At 45.5% G+C, this 26,561-nt stretch overlaps 1 protein-coding gene across 1 annotated transcript in view; it reads left to right on the forward strand.

Annotated features, from left to right (window-relative positions):
- NUP214 (nucleoporin 214) overlaps positions 1–26,561 on the forward strand; it is an 81,207-nt gene that overhangs the window by 8,008 nt on the left and 46,638 nt on the right. The window contains exons 6-20 of the mRNA XM_033137052.1: positions 666–729; positions 2,089–2,192; positions 3,739–3,845; positions 4,011–4,077; positions 7,916–8,042; positions 8,644–8,805; positions 11,850–12,306; positions 12,970–13,142; positions 13,965–14,056; positions 14,870–14,959; positions 15,201–15,350; positions 16,950–17,108; positions 20,414–20,517; positions 21,533–21,718; positions 25,037–25,140. Of these exons, the coding sequence (XP_032992943.1) occupies positions 666–729; positions 2,089–2,192; positions 3,739–3,845; positions 4,011–4,077; positions 7,916–8,042; positions 8,644–8,805; positions 11,850–12,306; positions 12,970–13,142; positions 13,965–14,056; positions 14,870–14,959; positions 15,201–15,350; positions 16,950–17,108; positions 20,414–20,517; positions 21,533–21,718; positions 25,037–25,140 (2,146 nt within the window). The remainder of the gene's footprint in view (positions 1–665; positions 730–2,088; positions 2,193–3,738; positions 3,846–4,010; positions 4,078–7,915; positions 8,043–8,643; positions 8,806–11,849; positions 12,307–12,969; positions 13,143–13,964; positions 14,057–14,869; positions 14,960–15,200; positions 15,351–16,949; positions 17,109–20,413; positions 20,518–21,532; positions 21,719–25,036; positions 25,141–26,561) is intronic.

Below are 26,561 nucleotides of genomic sequence, written 5' to 3' on the forward strand. Positions count from 1 at the left end.
CAGACGGTCTGGGAATCAGCATGTTTTTACATGAGTAGAATGTGTCCTTTTATTTAAAATGCACCTCTGGGTTATTTGTAGTGCCTGCCTGGTGGTTTTTACATGAGTAGAATGTATGCTTTCATTTAAAACGCACCTCTGGGTTATTTGTGGGGCCTGCCTGCTGTTTTTACATGAGTAGAATGTATGCTTTTATTTAAAACGCATCTCTGAGTTATTTGTGGGGCATAGGAATTCGTTCATCCTCCTCCCCCAAATAGTCCTGCCCCCCACAAGGTTTGAGGGACAGTGGACCAGCCCCTTGCTGAAGACGTTTGCTGACCCCTGTTGTATTCCATCTCCTATCAGCTCCATCTAGCATGGCCAATGGTCAGGGGATACTGGGAGTTGTAGTCCAAGAACATCTGGAGGGCTTCAGGTTCATCATCCACAGAGCAGACAGTACTGAGTGAAATGTATTATGTCATCAGATCACTGAACCATGGCAGCTTCAGATGAAACACTTTGGACATTTTTTTGAAAGTGCTTGTACACTGTATAAATTCAGAGTGTTTGTATTATTGCATGTGTGATATGAAGTGTTGCATTGTAGATAGAAAAAACAATGCCCCCCATATAATTAAATTTAGGGCATTCTAATCACTCTCGTTCTTCTGCTTTTTCAGAACCTGCAGGAGAAGAAAACAATTCCCTGTCCTCCATTCTATGATTCAGATAATCCTGTCAAAGGTACTGTGTTTCCTAAAATTTGGCGTTTTGACCGGTTGGTATTACGGTAGTACAGATGGATCTTGTAATCACAGTGTTTCACTTAAGTGCCTAGAATTTGCCCATCCATGAAATCAAGGCATGTTGTGGAATGTGAGATGCTTGTTTTTGACTAGTTGAATCTCCCATGTTTAAAAATAAATCTGGCAGGTGTTTTGCTCAAAATACTGAGTAGTATTTTATACCAATTCCATTTACAGTATGGATTAATATTTAATCTCCTGTAATTTAGTTGTCAGGGTTGTTAATGCAGCATAGATACATAATTATAGTGCAAAGATTTGATAATGCCTTCCTTTCTTTTGGAAAAAAAGTGCAGTCCTTGGGCATATTATCACATCTGTTACATTAAATTTTTAATTTGTATATTTGTAATTGAAACTTGAAGTTCTTTATACGTCTTGTTCCCTAAGATTAATACTGCCACAAATTGAAATTGATGGAGATGACTAAATTAGGCAGATTAACTTCAGTGTGTCTCCTCTGAGTAGAACTTTGTTGGATGCAGCCCTCTGTAGGGAAGGTTTCCAGTATCCTAGATCCTTCTGTACGCAGTGTTAAGGAACACATAAAGGAACTAACCAGCTGCATTATACCAAGTCAGACTGTTAATCCATAAAGTTTAGTATTGCTTACTGTAACTGGCAGCAGCTGTCTGGAATTTCAGGCTGGGGTGCCTCCCACCCTTACCTGGAAATGCTGGGGATTCAACCTGGGACTTTCTGCATGCAAAGCAGCTGCTGTACCACCAAGATATCCCTCTTTGCCTATAGCTCATTGGATGGACATATGCTTTTGACTCCAGAAATCCCATGTTCATCTCCAGGTGGGGTTGGGAGAGACTGAAACCCTGGAGTGCTGCTGCCAATTATTGTAGGCAGGACTCAGCTGGATCAGTGATCTGACATGATATTGGGAACCTTCCTAATGTGAGGGAAAAGCAGCATAACTCAGTGGAAGGGCATCTGCTTTGCATGCAGAAGGTCCCAAGCTCAGTCCCCCAGTATCTCCAGGTGGGGCTGTGAATGTCTCCTGCCTGAAATCCTGGAAAGTCACTGCCAGACAATACTGAGCTATATGGACCAGTGTTCTGACTTGACATAAGGCAGCTTCCAGTGGGATGTAACCAACTGACTTCTACACAGGTTCATTTATTTCAATGGGCCTACTCTAAGTAGGACCAAGCTTGCATACAACCCTATGTTCCTGTGTAAGTAGTAGTAGTAGTAGTAGTAGTAATAATAATAATGAGTGGCACTTGAGAAAAACAAAAGCAAAAAAAACTGACAACCCAAGTTTACCCACATTTCTGTTTTCCAGTCTTGGACGTGTTGTGGGTCAGCACTTACGTCTTCACTATCGTATATGCGGCTGCGGATGGGATCTTGGAAACTGCACCAGAAGTGGTGATGGCTGTGCTTCCTGTACGTGAAGAGAGGGAGCGCTGGGGAAGCAACTTCTATTCCTTTTGTGTTTGCTTTCTAAGTCTTTGCTGGCTACTGTCCTTCTCACAATTTTGCTAGGTCTTTGTCCCTGGTTTGTGCTGCTGTGTCTGCCTGCATTTTAGGCTTTTGCTTCGGAAGAAGAAGAAAAAAAGTAGCGACCCGAGATGTAGAATCCCACTTCATAGAAACCATTTAGTCAAACCTTGCATGAAAATTGAAGCATTCCCCGACCACAACAGCCTCCACACTTCTACGAGTGTCAGTTTTGCTTGCCAAGTCCCAAACAAACATGTGCTAGATGCCTACCTCTTAGATGCACAGGTTTAACTTGGGTATTTGGAACTTTCTTTCTGCCTGAGGGCCACATTCCGTCCCGAGCAGCCTTCCAGGGACCACGTGCCATTGGTGAGCAGCAGGGTTGCAGGCAAAAGCGAGCAGAGCAACGGATGTACATTTTGCCTATGGATACTAGGCTAGTTTCTACGGGCACTCATAATAGTCCTTGCTGTCCTCCATTCAGACAGTCGAGGCATTTTCAGAATTCCAGGATGCATCCCAGCCAGGCAAAACGGTTTAGGAGTACATATCTTTTTGTGGTTATTGAAACATTTCATCATACTTTTGGCCAGAGGTGTGGGACCCTTGACCTTCCACACACTGTAGGGCAGGGGTCCCCACACTAAGGCCCGGTGGCCGGATGCGGCCCAGTCGCCTTCTAAATCCGGTCTGCGGATGGTCCGGGAATGAGCGTGTTTTTACATGAGTAGAATATGTCCTTTTATTTAAAATGCATCTCTGGGTTATTTGTGAGGCATAGGAATTCATTCATTTTTCCCCCCTTCCAAATATAGTCCGGTCCCCCACAAGGTTTGAGGGGCAGTGGACCAGCCCCCTGCTGAAAAAGTTTGCTGACCCCTGTTGTAGGACTCCAACTTCCATCAGCCCCATCTAGCATGGCCTGTGTTCAGGAATGATGGCAGCTTGTTTTATATAATAATGCATTCTATATATCCTGCTTTTCCCCTACACTGTGACTCGAGGCGGATTTCGGAAATTAAAGCAACACAGATAAAATACAGAAAGCTAAAAACATACAGAAGATAATAGTTTAAAAAGAATTAAACTGTAATAGAATTAAAACTACCGTATATAAACACAAATTATGAAAATACTGGTAGCAAAAAAATAGCATAGCACTACTCAAATCACTTTCCTTAAAAGCAGTCAATTCCCAAAAGCACATGGGAACAAAGCAGCCTTCATGTGCCGGGGAGAACAGCAATGAAGGAGCCAGTCTAGCTTCTCTAGGAAGGAAGCCACAAAATCTGGGAGCAGGCCCTCTCCTTGTAATTATGAAACAGTCACAACCATAAAACAGTTATGTATGTTATAAATGATGCAAACATTTTAAAACAGTCCAGCATCTGCAGGGTCATTTGTGAGCTGCCCCTCCCCCAAGGCGCTTTTTCTCATATGTTGCGTCTCCCATTTTCCACACAATTTCCCATTCTGTCTCCCCATTCAGAAAAAGGAAGACAAGCGGCCTGAGCTGTTTGTGAATTTCATGGAGCCCTGTTATGGCAGCTGTTCTGAGAGGCTACATCACTACTTCCTTAACTACGTTGAAGAATGGTAGGTAACGGAGATCACACAACATCAAATAGTCCCCTTTTAATATTAATTAGGTGAGCAAAGGGCTGGGTGTGTTTAAAGATTGTTATTTGAAACTAACTGGGCAAGGTGTTTATGCTGCTTGAAGTGGGTTATGGATTTGTGGTTGTTGTTTCCTTCCTCAAGGGATCTGGTCCTTGCAGCATCTGCTGCTTCCACAGAGGTCAGCATCCTCGCAAGGCAAGGAGACAAGGTAATCCCACTTCCTATTTCCCCACCAAGTGCCTCTTATAAGAAGACCAGAGGTCCCAGTGAGAGTTCCAGGGGGGTAGTTATTATTAGTCAGCTGCAGCAAGAAATAGCAAAGTCTCATGTCACCTTGAAACCCATGCACTTACTGGGACAGAATATTTTATTCATTATCATTTATTATTATTATTAATTATTTATTGCACTTATACCCCACCTTTTTTCCTCCAAGAAGCTCAAGGTGGTGTACATGGTTCTCCCCCTCATTTAATCCCCACAACAACCCTGTGAGGTAGGTTACCTGGCATGTGTAACAGAGACTTGGTTGGACGAGGCAGATGGGCCTGTCCTTGCCGCTGCTTGTCCACCAGGTTTCTCTTACGCACAGCAACCCAGGCCTTGTGGGCGGGGAGGGGGGGTTGCAGTGATTTTTAGGAAGTCATTAGTTTGCACCAGGCGTCCTATTGGGAAGACCCAGTTCTCTGAGTGCATGTTCTGGAAGTTGGGCAATAGGGGCAGTACAGGATTCCTTTTGGTGTACCGACCTCCCCGCTGCACCAAGGATTCCCTGCCCGAGCTGCTTCAGGTCGTGGCGGATGTTCTCCTGGAGTCACCTAGTTTGGTCGTCCTAGGGGATTTTAACATCCATGCCGACACGACCTTACAAGGGGCCGCTCAGGACTTCGTGGAAAGCATGGCCTCCATGGGGCTGACCCTGAATAAGTCTGGTCCAACTCATAGCCGAGGACATGCCTTAGACCTGGTATTCACCTCTATGGATGTTGGTGATCTGACATTAAAAAAAAGTGAAACTAAAGAAGTGCCATGGTCAGATCACTTCCTGGTGCAACTGGACTTCTCCGCAACCCTTCCCCTCTGCAGGGAGGTGGGACCAATTCGGATGGTCCGCCCCCGCCACTTAATGGATCCAAATGGTTTCCAGAGAGTGGTAGGGGATACTTTATCCCATGTTGATGGCCTTTCAGCCGATTCCCTGGTGGCCCGCTGGAATGTGGAGCTAACCAGGGCTATTGACTGTTTGGCTCCGAAGCGCCCTCTCCGGTTGCATGGAGCCCGGACAGCCCCGTGGTTTTCCCCGGAGCTGAGGGCGATGAAACAATCGTTGAGACGGCTAGAGCGCCGGTGGCAGAAAACCCATTCTGAATCCGACCGAACACAGGTTAGAGCTCAACGTCGAGCCTACCAAGTGGCGATAGCGACGGCAAAGAAGACTTTCTTCACCGCCTCTATTGCATCTGCGGAAAATAGCAGCAGGAGACTCTTTCAGGTGGTTCGGAGTCTATCGGAGCCACCGTCGTCATCGGGGCCTGGTAGGGACCCCAAGATCTCCTGCAATGCGTTTGCAAAGTTCTTTGCGGATAAAATCGCTCAGATTCGGAAAGAGATAGACTCCACCGTGGGAGCAGGGCCAGGGCGGGAGAGTGCCAGAGTCCTGTCTAGTCCAGTTGCGTGGGATCAATTTCAGTCTGTTACCTCCGAGGATGTGGACAGGCTGCTTGGACGAGTGAAACCAACCACCTGTCTCCTTGATCCTTGCCCATCCTGGCTTATAAAAGCTAGCCGGGAGGGGCTGGGCGATGGGCTGCGCGGGGTGGTGAATGCTTCCCTCTGTGAGGGAGCCTTCCCAGCCCCGCTGAAAGAGGCGGTCATTAAACCGCTTCTTAAAAAAACATCTTTAGACCCGGCCAATATGGCCAACTATCGCCCAGTCTCAAATCTACCATTCTTGGGCAAGGTGATTGAGCGAGTGGTTGCTGAACAACTCCAGGCACGCCTGGAAGAAGCGGACCATTTGGATCCCTTCCAATCGGGATTCAGGCCTCACCATGGGACTGAAACCGCCTTGGTCGCGCTGGTCGATGATCTCCGGCGGGCTAGGGACAAAGGTGAGAGCTGTTTCCTAGTTCTGCTGGATCTCTCAGCGGCCTTTGACACCATCGACCATAACATCCTTCTAGACCGGCTAGAGGGGTTGGGAGCTGGAGGCACTGTTATACAGTGGTTCCGCTCCTTCCTCCTGGGCCGTGTTCAGAAAGTGGTGGTGGGGGATGAGTGTTCAGACCCCTGGGCTCTCACTTGTGGGGTGCCTCAGGGTTCTGTCCTCTCCCCCATGCTTTTTAATATCTATATGAAGCCGCTGGGAGAGATCATCAGGGGGTTTGGGCTGGGTGTTCATCAGTATGCAGATGATACCCAGCTCTACCTCTCTTTCAAATCAGAACCAGTGAAGGCCGTGAAGGTCCTGTGTGAGTGCCTGGAGGCGGTTGGAGGATGGATGGCGGCTAACAGATTGAGGTTGAATCCTGACAAGACAGAAGTACTGTTTTTGGGGGACAGGAGGAGGGCAGGTGTGGAGGATTCCCTGGTCCTGAATGGGGTAACTGTGCCCCTGAAGGACCAGGTGCGCAGCCTGGGAGTCATTTTGGACTCACAGCTGTCCATGGAAGCGCAGGTTAATTCTGTATCCAGGGCAGCTGTCTACCAGCTCCACCTGGTACGCAGGCTGAGACCCTACCTGCCCGCGGACTGTCTCACCAAGGTGGTGCATGCTCTGGTTATCTCCCGCTTGGACTACTGCAATGCGCTCTATGTGGGGCTACCTTTGAAGGTGACCCGGAAACTGCAATTAATCCAAAATGCGGCAGCTAGACTGGTGACTGGGAGTGGCCGCCGGGACCACATAACACCGGTCCTGAGAGATCTGCATTGGCTCCCAGTACGTTTCCGAGCACAATTCAAAGTGTTGGTGCTGACCTTTAAAGCCCTAAACGGCCTCGGTCCTGTATACCTGAAGGAGCGTCTCCACCCCCATCATTCAGCCCGGACACTGAGATCCAGCGCCGAGGGCCTTCTGTCTGTTCCCTCACTGCGAGAAGCAAAACTACAGGGAACCAGGCAGAGGGCCTTCTCGGTAGTGGCGCCCGCCCTGTGGAACGCCCTCCCATCACAGGTCAGGGAAATAAACAACTACCTGACATTCAGAAAAAACCTGAAGGCAGCCCTTTTTAGGGAAGTTTTTAATGTTTGATATTTTTGTATTTGATTTCTGTTGGAAGCCGCCCAGAGTGGCTGGGGAAATCCGGCCAGATGGGCGGGGTACAAATAATAAATATTATTATTATTATTATTAGGTTAGGCTGAGAGGCAGGGACTGGCCCAGTGAACTTGATCGATTTGAACCCTGGGCTCCCAGGTCCAAGTCCGACCTGCTAACAGTTACATTACTCAGGCACTTGCTTTTGTGGACCGTGGACTCTTCCCCACCCCTGCCAGTGATGGTGGAACAGATATACCCTTTTGACTTTAAGGCATCTCTTGAATACCTTTTTTTGCCAACAGGCCCATGCAGCTGCTTAAACATTTTTGATTATCCAGTCGTTTAAATGCTTATTTCATAATGTTTCAGTTGTACTTGTACATATTGCTGTATACTGCCTTGATACTTAATATGAGTTGGTTGTACATAAAAATCTTTATAAATGAACCAAGCAATAATAGTAATTTTCCTCTCCACTGCACGTACCACAGTGATTTTTTAAAGTGGAAAAAGCCCTTGTTATTACAAGTTGACCTCCCTGGCAGGAACGATTCCAGAGGTTGCCAAAGCACTGACCCAATTGGGAGCAGCCATAGCTCAGTAGCAGAGCATCTCTTTAGCAAGCATAAGGCCCCAGGTTCAGTTCCCAGCATCTCCAGGTAGCGTTGGAAGAGGCTCCCTGCTTGAAACCGTAGGGAGTTGCTGTTAGTCATTGTAGACAATACTGTGCTAGATAGACCAAGATCCTGATTCCTAGCACTAATTAAATTAACCCATCTTACAGAACAACTGGGAGCTGTGGGTTCTGGAAGACTCCAGCCGAGCAGAACTTCCGGTCACAGATAAGAGCGATGACACTTTGCCCGTAGGCGTGGCCATTGATTACACCAGCAACATGCCCATAACCATTAGTAAGTATATGAATGTTGTTCCTGGGTTAAGCATAAAGCAAACAGCAGTGGTCTCTATAGCAGGTGTGGGGAACCTTTTGCCCTCCAGATGTTGCTGAACCATGTCTCCCATCAGCCCTAGCAAGCATGGCCAGGGATGCTGAGAGTTGTAGTTCAGCAACATCTGGAGGGCTAAAGCTTCTTCACGCCTGCTGTAGAGGGAGCTTTAGTGCTGGTCATTAGTCCTGAGAAGATGCTATTAATATACCTGGAAGTGCTATTTTCCCACCTTCTAACTGTGATTCTTGAGGCTATTCAGGGTGGGCAGACCTGCGACCTCGGGGCCGGTTGTGACCCTCCAGGCCTCTTTATCTGGCCCATGGGACTCTCCCCAGCTGGCACTATTTTTGCCTGGCTGGAATGTGTCCTGTATAAGTAAAAAAAGTGGACTAGAAATGCATGGAATCAAGTCGTAATACATTTCGCATTATTCAAGAGAACTTACGGTAGTTCCCTTTGTAAAGTTTTAAACTCTTGCCATTCTAACATAGCTACTTACTAAGTGAAGGTACTGCTGAACACGTCTGGTCATGGTGTGTGTGTGTTTGTGGCATTTTTGCAGGTGAGGATAAAACCATGGACCCAGCACCGGTCCTGCTGCTGCTGTCAACTGATGGAGTCCTCTGCCCCTTTTACATGGTCAATCAAAACCCTGGTGTAAGGTCTCTGATTGTGATGCCAGAGCCTCTCTCTCCAGAAGGAGACAGAGGAGCAAAATCAGCCGGTAGGTGCTTGCTTGCTTTTGGGGGGGAGTTTTGGTCCAGCAACACCCGGGTATCCAAGGTTGTAGAACACTTATCCTAAAACACTTTGAATGCAAATGGAGCAGCCTGGTGCCCTCTAGGTGTTACTGAACTCCCAGCAGTCAGTGGCCAGGAATAAAGAGAGTCAGAATTCAACAACTTATGAGTGGCACCGTGCCAGAGAAGGCTGGTGTAGAGTGATAAGGAGGGTGTGGCAAGCAACATGCACAACTTGAGATCAAAAAGACGTACCTGTGCCCCTTATCCTCCCTTTTCAATCTTTGGTTTTGCTCATCAGCATTTCCACCTTAATAGATCTTTCTGTATGTGGTTAGTATTCCTCTGTAAGGCTGCAGTCTCGGGAACGCTTCACAGCGTTCCATAGGAGAGTAGGAAACAGACCTCATGTCAGGTTGGACCATCAGTATTATCTACACTGGATGGCAGCATCTCTCAAGGTTTCAGACAAGGGCCTCTCTCCGTCCCACCTAGAGAAGCTGGGGGTTGAAGCTGGGTCTTTCTGTGTGCAATGCAGAGGCTACCAGACTGTCCCACTTTGCATATATGATTGGTTGGACCTACGCTTTGGATGCAAGGAGTCCTGTGTTCAGTCCTTGTCATCTCCAGATGGGGCTGGAAGAGACCCTGGTCTGGAAACCTGGGGAGCTGCTGCCTGTCAGTGTAGACAGCACTCAGTTAGCTGGAGCAACAATTTGACATGAAATAAGGAATATTCCTAATAGGTGTGGGGGGGGGAGCAGTGTAGTTCAGTGGTAGAACTACACTGCTTTGCATGCGGAAGGTCTCAGGTGTGATCCCTGGCATCTCTGGGTAGGGCTGGGAATGTTTCCTGCCTGAACCCTGGAGAGCTACTGGAGATGCCAGGGATTGAACCTGGGACTCTGCATGCAATGCAGGTTCTTTCCCACTGAGCTGCCAATATAGTGTCAGTATATTGGTAGTAAATATTGAACTCAAAGGGCGAAGAGAACTATTTGTGTATTATCCGTTTTGGCCAGAGATGAAGGTTCACTGCAAAGCTCTGTTCACTTTTCATCTGTGTAATTGCATTTCCTGTCAATACGGAACACCTTGGTTTTGGCAAAGGCTTTTCTTTCCAGCTCCACTTGGCTTGCTTGTCGGCAGGATGTTTGATTCAGACTGACATGCTCCTTGCCAAAAATCGATGGGGGATTGTAGAAGGCCTTGTGCTGTCAATTCCCAGCTCAATTAAAATCCATCCGACCTGGGAAATTGTAGTATTGATTTAAGGGTTGGCCCTTTGGGCAGGGATCTTGGAGGTCCGATCTGTGAGTCTGAAAAGATCTATTGTGCATTTTTATTACCGGTACATTACTTTTTATGTCTAGCCTGCCATATCCTTAAATGGCAGAGCTAATATCAGTATTCTAAGCATGTATCTGTGCATGTACACAAATCTTGTCTGGTGTTGATAGAGAATTAAAACGTGTGCTGACTCTGGCCCTCCCCTGTGGGGCTAAATGGGAGAAGGAGAATCTGGTAGGATGGCATGCTGAGCTGCGGAGGTAAGTCCAAGTGCCTCTGAGGTACATCTCAATTGTGTGGAAAAGCCTCTCCACAACACCAAGCTGTGTGGCAGTTGAGGGTCTTCTCTCTTTTGCAGTGAACCTCTCTTGGCCTCAGTGTGTTATCTGGATCACCCCACATCTTTCTTCCAAGCCCAGAGACCATAGACAGCAGCTGCCAGTCCAAGCAAGCAAGATTAAGTCAAATGGAAAAATAATGTGCTAGTGTGAAGCAGGTAGCCTTTAACCGCAGCATATACCCAGTCACGGTTAAAAGCTTTCCACCAAGCCTGCATAACTGTAACTCCAACGGAGCCTGTTTTTATAGCCCGGCTGAGTTAGACGCACAGCCCCATTTCCTTATTCATCATCTCCTGTTGCACCTCTCAGCTAGCTCATCCTGTTCTGGAATTGTTCTGCTCTGGTTTAGTGGTCTCAATTGTCTTGGCACACAACACCATTCTAGCTGTGGCCCCTGAGTGATGTCTGGCATCTTCCTAATGGGTCATTCCACGTCAGTTCAACGCGGTCATGCCACCCACCGTCTTGGATTTTTATGAAACTTGGTGTACACCCTTCACTTATGGTTGAAAGAAAGAAACCCCCTTAAATTTTTTCCCTCTATCACAAATGGTTTTGATTTTATAGCACTTCAAAGTTTCGTGAAATCTGCGTTTCTGTCCCTCTTGAGATCCTCGGCCTTGTGTACCTTTTAATTTTTTTCTCCATAACCAATGATCAGATCTCTTTGAAATTTTACACAAAGCTCAATAAGAGGATGATGATTTCAGGAAAAAATACACCAGTGCTCAAAAGATTTTATAAATGCCTAAAAAAATGTATAAATGTAGGTTTTTGTGTGAAAAAAACTAGGTTTAGAAAACCTAAATTTTCAACGTGTGGGCACAATGGAATCAAAAGATTTTGATGGTGAAAATTATTACAAAGATGCTCTTTCTCAACCAAGAATAAAAATTAATGTTCTTTTATGTCTTGTAACAAAATGTTACGTTTTTTGGACATCAGTGGGGGGAAATGGCTACTGGGTACAACTTTCCTACAATGCATAGCTGTAATAAAAAAAAATTAATGAAACTAAGTTGTTCATCTTAAAATCTAAAATAATATTGGTTATTACAGGGTTGTTGTTTTTTTCAAAAGTGCAGACTTCTGTTTCAATTTTGGGGTATTTAAAACTATTAAAATTGGCTATATCATGAAATCAATCTAAAAAAAAAATTGGTCTGAAACTTTAAATGCTGACGTAAGGAAGTAAGACCTAGCAAGAAAAAGATAAAAAGAATTTAAAATTATGCATTATTTTCAATTTTGCAACCATAAGGGAGGGGTGTACACAAAGTTTCATCAAAATCCAAGACGGTGGGTGGCGAAAACCTTGTTTTTTGCGTTGATTTGATGTGGAACGCCCCTAACGACACGTGGTAACTTTTAACAAAAACCTCTCCTATCTCTTCCAGGAAGCACTCCCCCATCATCTGCTTCCGCTTCTTCTGCTCCTCCTCCAAAAGTAGAAGCTTCCTTGGCCGTTGTCCCAGCCACATCTTCAGTTTCCAACAAAGGGGCAGCCACTTTGTCTTTCGCTTCCTTCACTCTGAAATCCACCAGATCTGCCGCTGATGCCCCGCCGCAGTATCCTGGCATGTCGGAGACCCCCAAGCCTCCCCTTGATTCCAACCTGAACGGAGCAGTCGGGTTCCCCTTCTCTCCGACCACCAGCACCTCCAAAGTGCCTCCAACCCCATCTCTGCTGTCCAGCCCTATTACAGCTTCTCCTCCCTCCTTCTCTTTTGGTTCCGTGAGTTATAAAGCGGCCGTGGACAGCTCAGCGGGGGGCCCTCCCTTCACGAGTCCTGCTGGGCTAAAGCAAGGTTTTGCCTCGTCAACTTCGTCCGTCAAAACTAACCTCACAGAAAAGTAAGTCTCCCTTTGAGTCTTTTTAGCCAATGTGGTTTTGAAGCAGTTTTTGAACGTGTTAAACCCATTGTTTTAAAGTTGGTGGGGCTCTCCATGTGCCGCTGGATTCAGGGTTCCTATTGTCCGATGGAACATGCTGGCTGGGGCTGATGGGAGTTGGAGTCCAATACCCGGAGGGGCACTACAGGTTCTGCACCAGGCGCCTCATCTGCATTGTACATTTAAAGCAGTACCGTTTTAAGCAGGTCCACCCACCAAGGAATCTTAGGAACTGTTTGTTCAGGGGGGTGAGAGCTGTTAGGAGACCCAGAGTTCACAGGAAGAAGGATTGATTGTTAAGCCACTCTGGAAATTATATCTTTGTGAGAGGGAATAGGCCGGCGTCTCCTAACCTATCTCAGCGGGCTTAACAAGCAACAGCTCCCTGGATTCTTTTGGAGAAGCCCTGACTATTGGTACTGCTTTAAATATATAGTGCAGCTATTTTTCAATACGTTTGTGGGATAGAGGTTTTCCACTGCTCTTGCAGAGTGCTGATGGCACAGGGTGTGACCAAGGGCACCCTGCATGCAGCTACGGGTAACAGTCACCTGCAAAAGGCCCCTACCATGAAGCTTCCTAGTTCCAAGGGCATGAATTCTTTTATTCTCTCTCCCTCCCCAGGTTCACTGCTGCAGAATCTTCTACACCAGCTGCCAACAATGGCCAAAGCTCCAGTATGTTCTCCTTCTCACCTGCTGCAAAGCCTGTACCTGCTGGGACTCTGGGCCAGTCCACTGTGCTGGGCACCCCTCCAGCAGCGCCGATCAAGGCTTCCACCCCAGTCTCTTCAGCAGGTACATCCCCTCCCCCTTTCCCTTTCCCCCTTTTTCTGCTGATAAAACCTCGTATGTAGTTGTGACTGCATTACATGTGGATTAGTATGAGAAACAGGGATTGAGGACTATAAACTTTGTACAAAAATGGAAGTTTGGCATTTCAACATCCCACAGTGGTTAGCTTTTTTTGCTGAAGATGTCTATTGCTGCCACACAGATTTTATTTTATTTTATTTTTAACTGCCTGGCTGTGACCCCTCCTTTCTGGGATTTGCTTAGAGCTCTCTTTGACACAGTGGTCTGCTCATTCTTGCTAATTTCTGCCCACTGTTGCATCAGGCATTGGAGATTGGCACTTATAGTATCTCTTGCTGGGGGGGGGGCTTTCTTTATTCAGTTTAATTTAACGTGTTTATCTACTGCAGAGCTTTCCAAACTTTTCATGTTTTTAGACATGCATCATTTCACAACGCAGTAATTCATATTTTTTTACTAGCAAACTGGAGGTTAAACTAACTCTTTTCCAGCCCTGGGAGAAGCGTGGGGAGCATTCGCACAACACACCTACACACTGCAGCTGACACACAAATGTGCCACGACACACAGTTTGGAGAGCTGTGATCTACTGCTTAATATTTCAAAAATCTAGCAGCATTCAATCTTAAAAAACAAACAGCATGTCATTAAAACTAAAACACAACCTTAAAAACAGCAATATGGAAACTACATAAAAACATATAAACTCAATTTTCCTGAAAGCAGATAGCCACACATACCAAATCCTGTAATCTTTGAAATTCATGAGTCTGTGAGTCATTTTGTTTGTTTTTGGACTCTTAGTGGTGCGTCCTTCTCAGAGTGCTCCTCCAGCTTCCATGCTACAGAAAACGGCCAAGATTTCCTCAGCTGTTTCAAAAGTGAGCCCTTCCCAGGTAATTAGAAGCTGGCCTGTCTGTCCTTGACAGGAACCATATTGTTCCATCTCAAAAACAAGGATCAAATCCGGCAAAGCTTACTGCGTGAATATAGCTGCTTCTATCTCTCACAGCTTCTCTCTGGAAGATTGAAGGGGTCTCTGAGGAGATTTGGGAAAGGGAGACATTCAGTTATGTGAGTGAACTCCAAGAGTGTGCTCCTGTGCATATTTAGGAAGGAAGACATTTTACAGTGTGGTGTAGTGGTTAAGAGCGGTAGACCCGTAATCTGGGGAACTGGGTTCGCGTCTCCGCTCCTCCACATACAGCTGCTGGGTGACCTTGGGTTAGTCACACTTCTCTGAAGTCTCTCAACCCCACTCACCTCACAGAGTGTTTGTTGTGGGGGAGGAAGGGAAAGGAGAATGTTAGCCGCTTTGAGACTCCTTCGGGTAGTGATAAAGCGGGATATCAAATCCAAACTCTTCTCCTCCTCCTGCTGGATATGTGGCTCAGGGTGCCTAAACACTATTGGGGGTGGGGTGGGGGTTGCTTAGGAGTTTTTAGGGGGGCAGGTTTTAATTTTGGGGAGGCTTAATTTTTCTTGTCCTTGGTATTAATTTTTTGTACCGTTATTGTCAGACCCACCCTTACAGACAAGCAGATTACAAATTTTATTTACCTGTGTTTTTCTTTCAACACACACGCTCCCCCCTTCCTCCCTCTCTTCCATTAACATATTCAGGAGTTTTCTTGTTTTATCTTTCATAGCAGAACATTTTAGTTCTAAAATTCCCCATCAAGCAATAATAAAGCATTTGTGCCTTGCAGGGCCGGCAGCAACCACCCACTGCTGGGGTGGAGAAACAGGCTCACCAGTGGAAGGATTCAGATCCTGTCATCATAGGAATCAGGGAGGAGGTGAGGCTTTCTGGAGCTATGATGTTCTGTTCTTCCCTGGGTCACCTTTCTTTGAAACTGGACTCCATATGAAGTTGGACTTCAACTCTCATCAGTGGTCAGAGGATGATGGGAGTTGTAGTCCAACAACATCCGGTGGACAACATGTTTGCTGTACATACTGTTCTTCCCCAACCTGAGCTCTCAACGGTTGAGTGTGTCGTCATTTAACATGCATGAACGACTAAACTTGTTCCTGTAGATTGCACATTTCCAGAAGGAGATGGAAGAGCTCAAAGGCAGGACAGCCAAAGCTGCCATCGAAGTGGGCACTGAGGAAGAGGAGGAGATGTTGAGGATGGAGTTAAACGACCTTCACACTTTCCTTTTGGAGATCAAAGAGACAACAGAGGTAAGAGGATTTGGGGGAGGATGTAGCCCCCCAGTTGAGAACCAAGTTTTCCTTCATGCTAAGTTATCTCGGGGTTGAGAGTGGGTTACTTGTTAGGTTCAGGTTTTTTACAAATTGAAGAATTTCTTATTCTGTTGATTGCATGGGACGATTATGGTGGTATTACTATTACTGAGACAGTGACATTTTCTGTGCAATCCCAACCATGTCTGCTCTGCTTGGTAGCCCTGGTAATTCAAGGTGGGTGTTGTATTCTTCATTGTGTTGTGTATATATTTTATTTTCAGCTTTGCCTGAAACAGTTGCCAAATCAGTATCATAAAGCACAGTGGTTTGAAATGGCCTTCTGATCCCCACCCCCCTCAAGTCCCACTTATTAAATACAGTAGTTAGTTCACTCCATTGTTTTGTAATTGATTGTATGTTTTCATTTGCTGAAAACAATATGCTGTGCCTTAATAGACCACTTTGCCCTTGGCTGCATGACATATGTATTTTCCTTATTTATCATACTTATCCTATTCCCATCAGATCGCACTCTTAAGGAGGAAGTTTGAAAGGGGGTTTGGTGCTCCTGAAGGAGATATACGCTCTCCATTGCGTTGCCTCCGGTAAATAAGTTTGCCGGGCTTTGAGAACCGTCCCACAAACCTGTTTGAGCTAGAGACAAAAGTGAGATGACAGAAATGTGCATACAGCATAGTTCCATCTTCTGTCTGAGCTGATAACCATAATTTGTGACTGGCTTGGAAACTATGGTCTGAAATCTGTTTGGGTTTTATTCTTTTGGCAAATCATATATATTTATTGAATGATTTTTAGCCACTTGTTCAAACTTCTCAGAATGACTTTAGAGCAAAAACCCACAGCATACCACTTAAAAATTCCAATGGGAATAAAATGTCCCATTTGAGCTAGCAGTGAAAATAAAATAACGACAGCATCAAGCAAACCCCTGCAGGAAGGGAATCCGACAGTTTGCCACAGTTGAAGCCTCTAGGCCAGGGGAGGGCAGACTTCCAAGATCTGCTGTTGCTTTTGCTAGAATCCTGATATTCAAACAGAACAGTTGCAAAAGGCACACACTTAAGGACAAATCCCTGGGCTTAGTTTTCTTTAATGTTGAGTACCAGAACTGAACAGAACCATCGGTCCTTCTCACCCAAATCCACCCTGGTTACCTTCTACCCCAAGCTTTCTTCATTTCAGTAATATGTAGTGGGGCAGGTTGCTAATGTTATTGTTGCCACTGTTTTTGTTCTATTTATGTTGGGGCTTTGTTTTTTTAAGTGCTTTGTTTTGTCTAATTAGTTTAGCTATGGTTATGGGGTGGCATATAGATGCCAAAAATTTAAAAAAGAAAGGGAACTGGGATGCTGACCGGCTTGTAGAAGCCTTGTGATTTGTTAGGTCCCACCACCTCTGCCCCTGAGATGTAGAATCCTGTTTGTGGCGGCGGTTTGTGCTGCTGAACTGTATAGCTTTCTTCCAGAGCTGATGAATTAAGATTTCTGTGGAAAAGCCACATACGTGTTTTGTGACAAAGATATCCACCTACTTCCTGGTGGGTCTCCCTCTCCCTTTGTTCCTTTCTTGTAGTCCCTTCATGCAGACTTTAGCCTCCTGAAGACAAGCCTACTGGAGGGGTTTGCAGGTCTGGAAGAAGCAAGACATAAGGACATGCGAGCTCACAACGCTGAGTATCTGCACCTGCTCTTTAAGAGGCCTTTGGACCCAAAAAGTGAAGCTCAGCTTCAGGTAGGATCCTTGATAGGGCAAGGGGGTCAGAGCTTTGGGAGCCAGGGGGAAATTAAAAATGCCTGTTGCGGAGGCAGAGGAAGTTCCAAACCCCATGGTCCCCAGCAAAGTAATGGTACCTGTTCCAGTTAGAGGTGTCATATAGGCTGCTCCAATCTCTAGCAAGCATTCCCTGCTGCTAGTTGCTCCCTTCTCAGAAGTTAAGTGTGTTTGCTTGGAAATGTTTTGGTAAGAGCTTTGGACAATGTATATGAATCTCTTATCACTTCCCATCCTCTTTTTACTTCCCCAAGAGCCCTGTCAAGTAGATTAGGCTAAGATATGGTGAGTGACCCAAGGCAACCTTGTGAGTTTCATGTCTTTGGATATTAGAACCTGGGTTTCCCTAGTCTTAGTCAGTCTCTTTATCCAGTACCCCAGGGCAGCTATGTTTTGGTCCTTACAGCTGTTGGTGAACCACAACTCCCAGCACCCCTGACTGTTGGCCAGGCTGGCTGGGATTCATGGGAGTTGGAGTCCAACCACATCTGGAGAACCACAGGTTCTCCATTACACTGTACTGCTTCTCTGTGAATACATGTGCAGTTCCCCAGATTGGATGGAAACTATTTGTAGACTGGATTGGGTTTTGTGACTACCGGTTGACAGTCCCTATTATTTTTGCTAAAGTGGCCATGGCCCAGATGTAGAACATATCCTTTGCATGCAGAAGGTCCCAACTTCAATCCCTGGCATCTCCAGGTAGAGTTGGGAGAGAACCCTGTCTGAAACTCTGGCGAAGTGTTCCAATCAGTGTAGCCAATACAGTGGTACCTCGGGTTAAGAACTTAATTCGTTCTGGAGGTCCGTTCTTAACCTGAAACTGTTCTTAACCTGAGCTGAGGTACCACTTTAGCTAATGGGGCCTCCTGCTGCCGCCACACTGCTGCCGCACGATTTCTGTTCTCATCCTGAAGCAAAGTTCTTAACCCAAGGTAATATTTCTGGGTTAGCGGAGTCTGTAACCTAAAGCATCTGTAACCCGAGGTACCACTGTACTGAGCTAGTTGGACCAGTAGTTTGACTCAGTACAAGGCAGCTTCCTGTGTAAATTGCCTGTTGATTAAGAACCATGAGGACTAGAATCTTCCTTATGTTTAGGGGGAAATCAATAGCCCAGTGGTAGAGCACCTGCTTTGCATGTAGAAAGTCCCAGATTCACTCCCCAGCATATCCAAGTAGGGCTGGGAATGTTCCCTGCCTGAAACCCCTGAGAGCCACTGCCAGTCAGTGTAGACAGTACTGAGCTAGATGGACCAATGGCCTGACTCAATTTAAGGCAACTTCCTACGTTCCTGGGGTGAGCAATGCCTCTGTTGTACAATTCTCTAAAGGGCAAATTGTTGGCCTGCTGGCCTAGAGGCTGTTCTTTAAGCCAATGTCGTCATCCCAACATTTTTCTTTCCTCCATCTTCAAACATGGAGTGCAGAGTTTTCGTAATGAAGTGCCAGTTTAATAATTCTAACCCAATTTTTATAAAGAAAAAGTGGGTTCATCATTGGGGATTTTTTTTTATCACTACCAAGTGCCGTGCTGCTCACTGTGATGATTTACAAGGACTTGAGCTGCTGCAGTTAATTTCACGGATGGGGAGGCTGGAAGCCAAATGGGCTTGTAAATGCTGGGCTGCCGCAGGAAGTTCCTGCCAATGTGCGAAAAGGTTTTTTTCGAACGAGAGACTTCACCTCACTCAGCTTGCGCTTCTCCTCCCCTGGGATGTCAGAAGTTAAACAAGCTATTTCTCCCCTGTCGTGCTGAACTGTAAAATATTGAACTGAGCCTTGGCTGGTACTGTGTAATTGACACAGCTTGGGTGCATGAGGATAATGTGGGGTGCGACCTCTGAGCAGGAACCATAATTAAAACAGTACCTTAGAAGGCTGAATGTAAGGTCAGGGTGTTAGTTAATCTCTTATTGCCCTTGGGTGATAACTCCCTTGCCATTCTAAGAAGCGCCCTGCTGGATCAGGCCAAAGGCCTACCTTATCCAGCCTCCTGTTCTTACAGTGCCCAACCAGGTGCCCCAGTGGGAAGCCCACAGGCAAGACTGGAGTGCAGCTGCGCTGTCCCTACCTGCGATTCCCAGTAACGGATAATACTGCCTCTTTTTTCGCTTTAAGAGATTAAAATCGAGGAAAGGTGGCTAGCATCTCCCTTTTTCTTTTCTTTTTTGACAATGCTCTTCAAAATAGCAGCACATCCTTGCCAAAAGCAGCTGCCATCTCTCCCTACAAGTGTAGCAGCCAGCAAATCAATATCTTCCGCAGCCCTGCTGAGCTCTGAAGCCAGTGGAACAGGCACATTCATTAAACTAAAGAAGCCTTTTTGGGGACAATTTTCAATCATTCATGCACACCAGAGGCTCCAACAGGCCCCCTGCAGGCAATAATCATCTTTCCCAAATGCCACATCTAAATTAAAATGGGGCATTGAGTTGATGTTGCTTGAATAAACATGTGAATCTAGATCTGTAACGTGATATAGATAAGCAGAATCTGGCTGGATTCGACTGAAGGCCTGTCTGGCCCAGCATCCTTTTCTCACAGTATACTTTTCTCTTTTCAATATACAAAATGCTTGAAGGTTCACTTTGCCCTCTCAGCACCACTATGAGTTAGACTTGAGACAGGTCTAGGCATGCAGCAGAGTGAAGTGAAGGCTGAGGGAGGGCAGATACGGTTTACATAAATCTAGTTTACATAAATCTGGTTTACATAAATCAAGAAAGACATCCTGATTCTCTCAAATTCATCCTTTATTTCTGCAAACTGCTTTGTACTCTACTATGGTACGTCAAGCCCTCTAACAATGCTTTCCCCCAAATCCCAGCCAACCAGCTTTTCTCCAAAAGCTCCAGTGTCTTCCAGTGATTGGCTAGTTCCAGATGTGAAGCTGCAAGTTTCCGATTGGACTATTTTAGTATCTTCAGACTGCCCAATCACCAATAAGGCTAAAGCCGGGTCAGAGAAGATAGAAATGTTTTTAAATGAATGCCTCCTCCAAGGTTGTTTGCACTAATTCTTTGGTTATATATGCATCCTGCCCCACCTTTCCTCAACTGGGTGCCAGAAGCCTCATTGAAATCTAGATAGATCACAGTCTGCCATTAACCACAGAAGGAAACCAAATTGGTATAGTTGTAAACTCTTGATAATCTTAATAATTTCTGAAACCACACACACACACACACACACACACACACGTATAGTGTCCTGAGTGGATTAAAAATGATTCTAAATTCCCCACCCTCTTTTTTTCTGGGCAGGAAATCCGGCGCTTACACCAGTACGTGAAATTTGCTGTTCAGGATGTGAATGATGTCCTGGATTTGGAGTGGGATCGGCACCTGGAACAGCAAAAAGAGCAGAAGTGAGTTTTAAAGCTTACTTCTTAGCTAACTGATACTCAAAAAGCCAAGTGTCTTCTCAAGGCTGAGCTCCCTGTTTCCCATCAAAAATATCAGGTTACTAGTTTCACTCAAGGGATAGTTCAGGCTCCAGGTTCACCTCATTTGCCATCCTTTAACCTCAGGGATGGTTGGAGGAGGAACCTGAAGGCCACTTTCTAGTCCAGCTTCCTGATCAGAAGTCTGGCGCTAGAGCATTCCCAGCATATGGTCGGTCTGGCTTCCTCTGCATAATCATCTAACCCAGGAGATCCTTATGAGGTAGGAATTGGGTCTTTAGTGTAGGGGGACTGCTCTATGGAATCCTCTGCTGCAATACAAGGGCAGTCACCCTTTCTGCTTCCTTCTCTGCGCCTGTTGAAGACCTTCCTATTCCAACTAGCCTTTTGAGAGGACATTTAATTTATTTATTTATTTACACCCTTCATTCAAATATCATAGTGCGGTTTGCAACATAAAAATCTAGCATAATAACAAATCCCAGTCAGTGCAGCAATAAAACTGCTGGCACATTTTCAAAGCTAAGCAGAGTCCAGTTTCAGGTTTCAAATTGGATGAGGGGACTGTCTGGGTTGAGATTCTTGCATTGCAGGGAGTTGGACCAGATGACCCTCTGGGTCCCTTCCAATTCCTCAGTTCTTATAAGAAAAGCCCTGCTGGTTTATGCCAATGGTCCATTTAGCCTAGCGTCCTGTTCTCACGGCGGGCAACCAGGTGCCTGTAGGAAACCGATAAGCAGCATTCAAGGACACAAGCACTCCCTTCCTGTGGTCTCCATCTGCATATATTTGTAGCATTATTCTCTGACCCACCGTTTACAGTCTGCATCTGTGTTGGTACTCCTTTTAACTGTTTTAATATATGACATTTTTCTTTAAATGTTCACATTGTTTTTTGTTGTATTGTTCTCTGTTCTTTTGCCTCTCTCTCTTCCCCTCCCTGTTGAAATTTGGTTTCTGGTTTTTCCTTTACAAATAGGCGCTTACTGGTACCTGAGCGCGAGACTCTCTTCAACGCCCTCACCAATAACCGGGAGATTATTGACCAGCAGTTGAAACGGCTGCAGAATTTGGTGGGGAGCCTGCAGGAGCTCCGCTTGTACAATCAGACGCCACGGTGGAGCCTATCCACTACCACCTCTTCCAGCAGCAGCAGCATACAAAGGTGGGCGTTGCTCAAGAACCCCCCCCCCCCAAGCAGCTTTGCTTTCCCACCCTGCAGTGCATTGATTCATCTGAGTGCTGGGTCCAAAGCTTTGCCAAAGAAGGAGCATTGTGTCCAACCTACCATAAGTTTTGCTCAGTGTAGACACTGAAAAGAATGAAGATGACTAAGTTAGGTCCATTGATTTCAAAAGGTCTACTATTTGAGTTGAACACCATCCATTGAAATTAATGGATCTATGTTGGTCATGTCTGTTAATTTCAGTGGGTCTAATGTTAGATGTAAGCCACATTTTCCTTCCTTGTGTTTGGATCTAGATGGAATGGAAAGCTTGTGCGTGTGTGAGTATGTATACATAATTTTTTTAAAGAGCGTGTATCTAGTGCTTAAGGCCCCAAAGGGTGCTGTGAATAATAGAGAACTTGGCAGTGGGACAAACTAAGTAGGCTTTTGAGCTTTCAGGGATTGTGGACTGAAACAGATACCTGTGTTGAGCCATGTTCCACCCCCACCCCCACCCCCACACTCCTCCAACCCATCACCAGCCCCATCCAGCTCTCTGTGTGTGTTTAATATCATTGAGTAAACATTTTCTGAAAATCTTTTCCTCTGTTCAGTTTGAATGATGGTGACGTATAGTCCGTGGATTCTGTTAGAAACTGTATCCCACTATCCTTTATGCTGAGCACAGTCATATGTCTTTACACGTCTAGAAGGTGCTTCCATTTGCCCAGGGAGCTTTGAGGTGCTCCGATTTCACCACCACCTTCCCCATCCCCAAGTACCACATTCTATACTATGGGAGTCCCCTCCCCACAAAGAAGAACACATCAGGGCAGCTTTTATGGTGGGTAAGGGACTCAAGTTAGAGGGAAGGAGATGGAAAAGTCCATTCCATGAGCAGATTCCACTCACGGAACTTGGAATCCAACCTCTTGTAACTGATTATGCAGGTGGATCTTCATGTCCTGCCGGCCAGTTAAGTTTTCCTCAAAGGAATATGCCTGTAAACACTAGTTTCCTGTGAGTTGTTGCTTTTCTCTCTCCATATGTACTTAAATGTCTAAATAGAATAACGTCATGGTTAAGAGCTGCGAGCTAAAAAAAAAAGGCCCCTCTCTACTCAATATTTACAGTAGCTGAGTTCACTAGAAGCCAGCCTACATAAAGAGTTCTTATAAAACAGGTGGTGAGGGACCTTTGGCCCTCCAAATGTGTTTGAACTACAGCTACCATCTTCCCCTGGCCAATAGCCCAGGAATGGTGGGAGTCATTGCTCAGAACATCTTGAGGGTCAAAGATTCCCTACTGGGTTAAAAAAATAATAATGAAACAGTAAATGCCGGCAGTTTATGGGAAACTGAAGTGGTTGTTTCAGGCTTTGGTTGCTTGGATTTGGGGAAGCCATGGTAGCAGCCCCCATTTCCCTTTGTTGAAGGACAGAGCTCAGTGTGTGCATGCCATGTGGCCTGTCCTGGATCCCCTAACCTAGAGGTTTTCAACCTTTTTGAATCCGCGGCTCCCTTGACCAATTACATTCTTTCTGCAGCACCCCTGTGGGGCTCAGGAGCCCAGTTATGTCACCCCTTGCCTGAAGGGCTAGCATCCTCTCACCCTTTCCCAAACACCCTCCCTTGTGGAGTGTTTCCTCAGCCTCCTCCCCTCTCCTTGGGAGTCATCTGGGCAGCAGCTTCCACCACCACTGAGCAGCCGCCCCCACACCAAAGAGAGGTGCCTCCTTACGCTGCCCCACAGCGACCTGGGAAGAGGATTCCCTCAGCCTTAGCAGACCAACTGAGACTGGCCAAGGGTGAACATGAGGCCAGCCCCTTATTCACCTTGGGAGGCGACAGTGGTCGCTGCCGGGCTTGCATGGTGGAAAAGCTCCCCTTCGGCGCTGGACACTCAGCTTCCAGGCAAGCCTTGCACACAGCAAGCAGAAGAAAGGCCAGTGCAATGCCTACCTGCTCAGCCTCCTACTTGTCCCTCCATTCCCAACAGCAAGAGCTGGTGGGCTGGCTGGCTGGGCACTCTCGCCCGCTTGTTTGCTTACTCTGAGGCTGCCTCAGCTCCTGGCAACCAGCCCCACCCCCCCACCCCCCGGCCAGCCCTAGAGGCACCATTCTGCTGGAGAGCTTGTAGCCAGGGCTGCTGCAACAAACAACTGTGCAAGCCTTTGGGAGGCAGAGATGTGAAAGGGGATCAGAGGAGGGAGAGAGGCCAGTTTTTCTCCTGTCATTCAAGGCACCCCAGGATGCCACAGCACACTGGTTTTAAAACCACTGGCCTAACCTGCTTCCCACAAGTGCAATGGAGCCTTCTTTTCCTACTAACCATCACAGGAGGATGCTGTCCTATCACTTCTTGTTTAATGATAGCAGACAGGTGCCTTCACTATTCCCTTTTCAGTTCCTATTTTTTGTTTAGGTAAGCTTGTCCAGACATATAGAAACAGGAATTAAAAAAAAAATTAAAATCCACAATAAGAAAGAAAAAAAATAAAATTAATGTTGACATTCTATCTATCTCCAAATGTACAGATGTTGACATGCTTTAATCTCTCTTTAATTGCTAATGTTACTTCTTTTAAAAGGTTTTAAAATTTGTTTAGGGTTTTGTATTGCTAATTTTACTATTTCTTCTAAACAGCTTCGAGGTTTTATTTAATACAATCAGGCAGTGTGTGTGGGTGGGTGTGGTTAATCAAACAATGTAATTTTTGTTTTTGCTTTACTTTTTGTATGCCACTTAGAGGTCCCATTTACAATTAAGTGGTATATTATTGTTAAAATATGGACATATTTTTCCTCTTCTAAGTGTCGGTAAGCATATAGGTAAGATGCATTGGCAACTTAGTGCCTTCCTCTGCACCTCATCATAGTATTACAATTTTTGCTTCAGTTTCTTTTCCATCATCTGAGGAAGAGCTTTGATAAATGTTGCTGCAGATGCCCCTGGTTTGTATATGAACTAAAATCATATTGCAGTGTATAAAAAAATTGAGCTAAAATTGGTATTCAGCCAAGCTGCATTCCAAGTAGAGCCATTGAAATTTATCTAAATCAGCCATGTCCATTAATTTAGATGGGTATACTCTAAGTAGGAGTAATGTTGGGTTCATCCCCATAAATATTTTAGCTTTGCCTTTAGCTAATTTTAAGTTGCTGAGAACACATTTCTGCCACGGCTCATTGCTGTGCCAAGAATCCAACGTTAGTTATGCTTTTTGAGTTCTTCAGAAACAGTAAATAGGGTCTGATTGATGTCTGGATTCTGGTTTTTTCCCTTTCCCTCCTTTTCTAACTCTCATCAACTCAGCCTTGACAGTGAACTGGAGAGCCTAAGTAATGCCTTGACAAAAGCTACGCTTCAACCTTGCACCAAGACTTCACCAGGTAGTGACTACATTGGTCTGTTGTCCTGTCCTTGTGTAGGGCTAATGTGTGTGGGTTTGTTTTCTGTGTAACAAAGGCACAGAGATAATAATCCATCTTGATTACTGTATAATAATTTATCAAGCTTTTGTACATCAGAGTAAACCACACTAAGACTTACGACGGGTGTGGGGAACTTTATGGCCCTCCAAATGTTGCTGAACTACAACTCCCATCGGTCCCAACCAGCACGTTGGATCCCAGAGAGGAGCTCACACCTGTTCCACTCCTCCCCTTATAGCTCAGCATAGTGTGGCACCTTGGCTACTGATTGTGGTAAAGGAAGAGCATCCCAAATCGCAATCCTGGGCTCAGAAGGCAAGCTGAGTCAGCCCTTGGCTTAGCTGCTCTACCAAACTGACCTAAAAAGACTGGCAAAGCAACTGAGATCTGCTCTGCAGGAGCCAGCACATTCATGCTAAACCATGGTTTGGCGTAGTGTTAACATGTGAACCCAACCACTGTATGAAATAATGATATATTTTTGTCTAGCTTGAGTCTCTTCTTCGAGCCTCAATCCTGCTTTTTTTCCTGCATAGTGAAGCTATAAAACACGTTAGAATATAGTCGCAGCAATAATTTCAACAGTATTGTCCATAAAACAACTGCTTTTGTGTGCTAAGTGTGAAGTAAAAAAACAAAAAACCCTAACATCACAAGGTTTCAGAAATCGACCATGAAGATTCCACCAGCATTTTTAAGACTGGGCCGGGTGACTTATGAGGACTGATTTTTCTTCTGGTTTGATGGTGATGTAATAAAGCAAAGGAGGAAATGAACAAAACATTGTATGCAGATAAATTGTACTTGGAGTGGACCCAAGTTAGTCATGTTCATTAATTTCCATGGATCTGCTCTTGAGTAGGTCTAACATCACATACAACCCGCCCCGCCCCCCCAAGAATAATTTTTCATCTGTATTTTATTTTTTATGATTAACTGTTACAAATACTTCATATGAAGAGAGCTACAAGGCTAGCATGCATAACTTGTTTCACTTTGCAACCATTCTTTTATATTAAATACCTAATCCTAAAATAGAGAATTATCTATGGCCACTTTTTCAGTGGGTGTTATGGACTACAAAAGCATGCAGGAGCTGGCAGAACTTGCAGTCCAAAACCTGCAGAGGGTGCCAGGTTGAGGGAAGCTTTTCTCAGTGGAGGAGAGAGTCCATGGTGGTTGCTACTGGTTTCAAATCCATGGGCTGGCTTTCAGATTAATTTGATAAAGTGTTCCCAGTACATCTGGGAAACTGAGTTCAACAAGCTGCTCTATGTGTAACTAGCAAGTTGGTATCTCCTAACATTTAATTTACTCCTGCTCAGAGTAAATGTTTTGAAATAGTAGGGCATGACTTACATCGGTCCATTACTTTTAAATGGATCTGCTCTAGAACTCAGTTGGCT

The sequence above is a fragment of the Lacerta agilis genome, chromosome Z (assembly GCF_009819535.1).
Source record: "Lacerta agilis isolate rLacAgi1 chromosome Z, rLacAgi1.pri, whole genome shotgun sequence".
NCBI lineage: Eukaryota > Metazoa > Chordata > Lepidosauria > Squamata > Lacertidae > Lacerta > Lacerta agilis.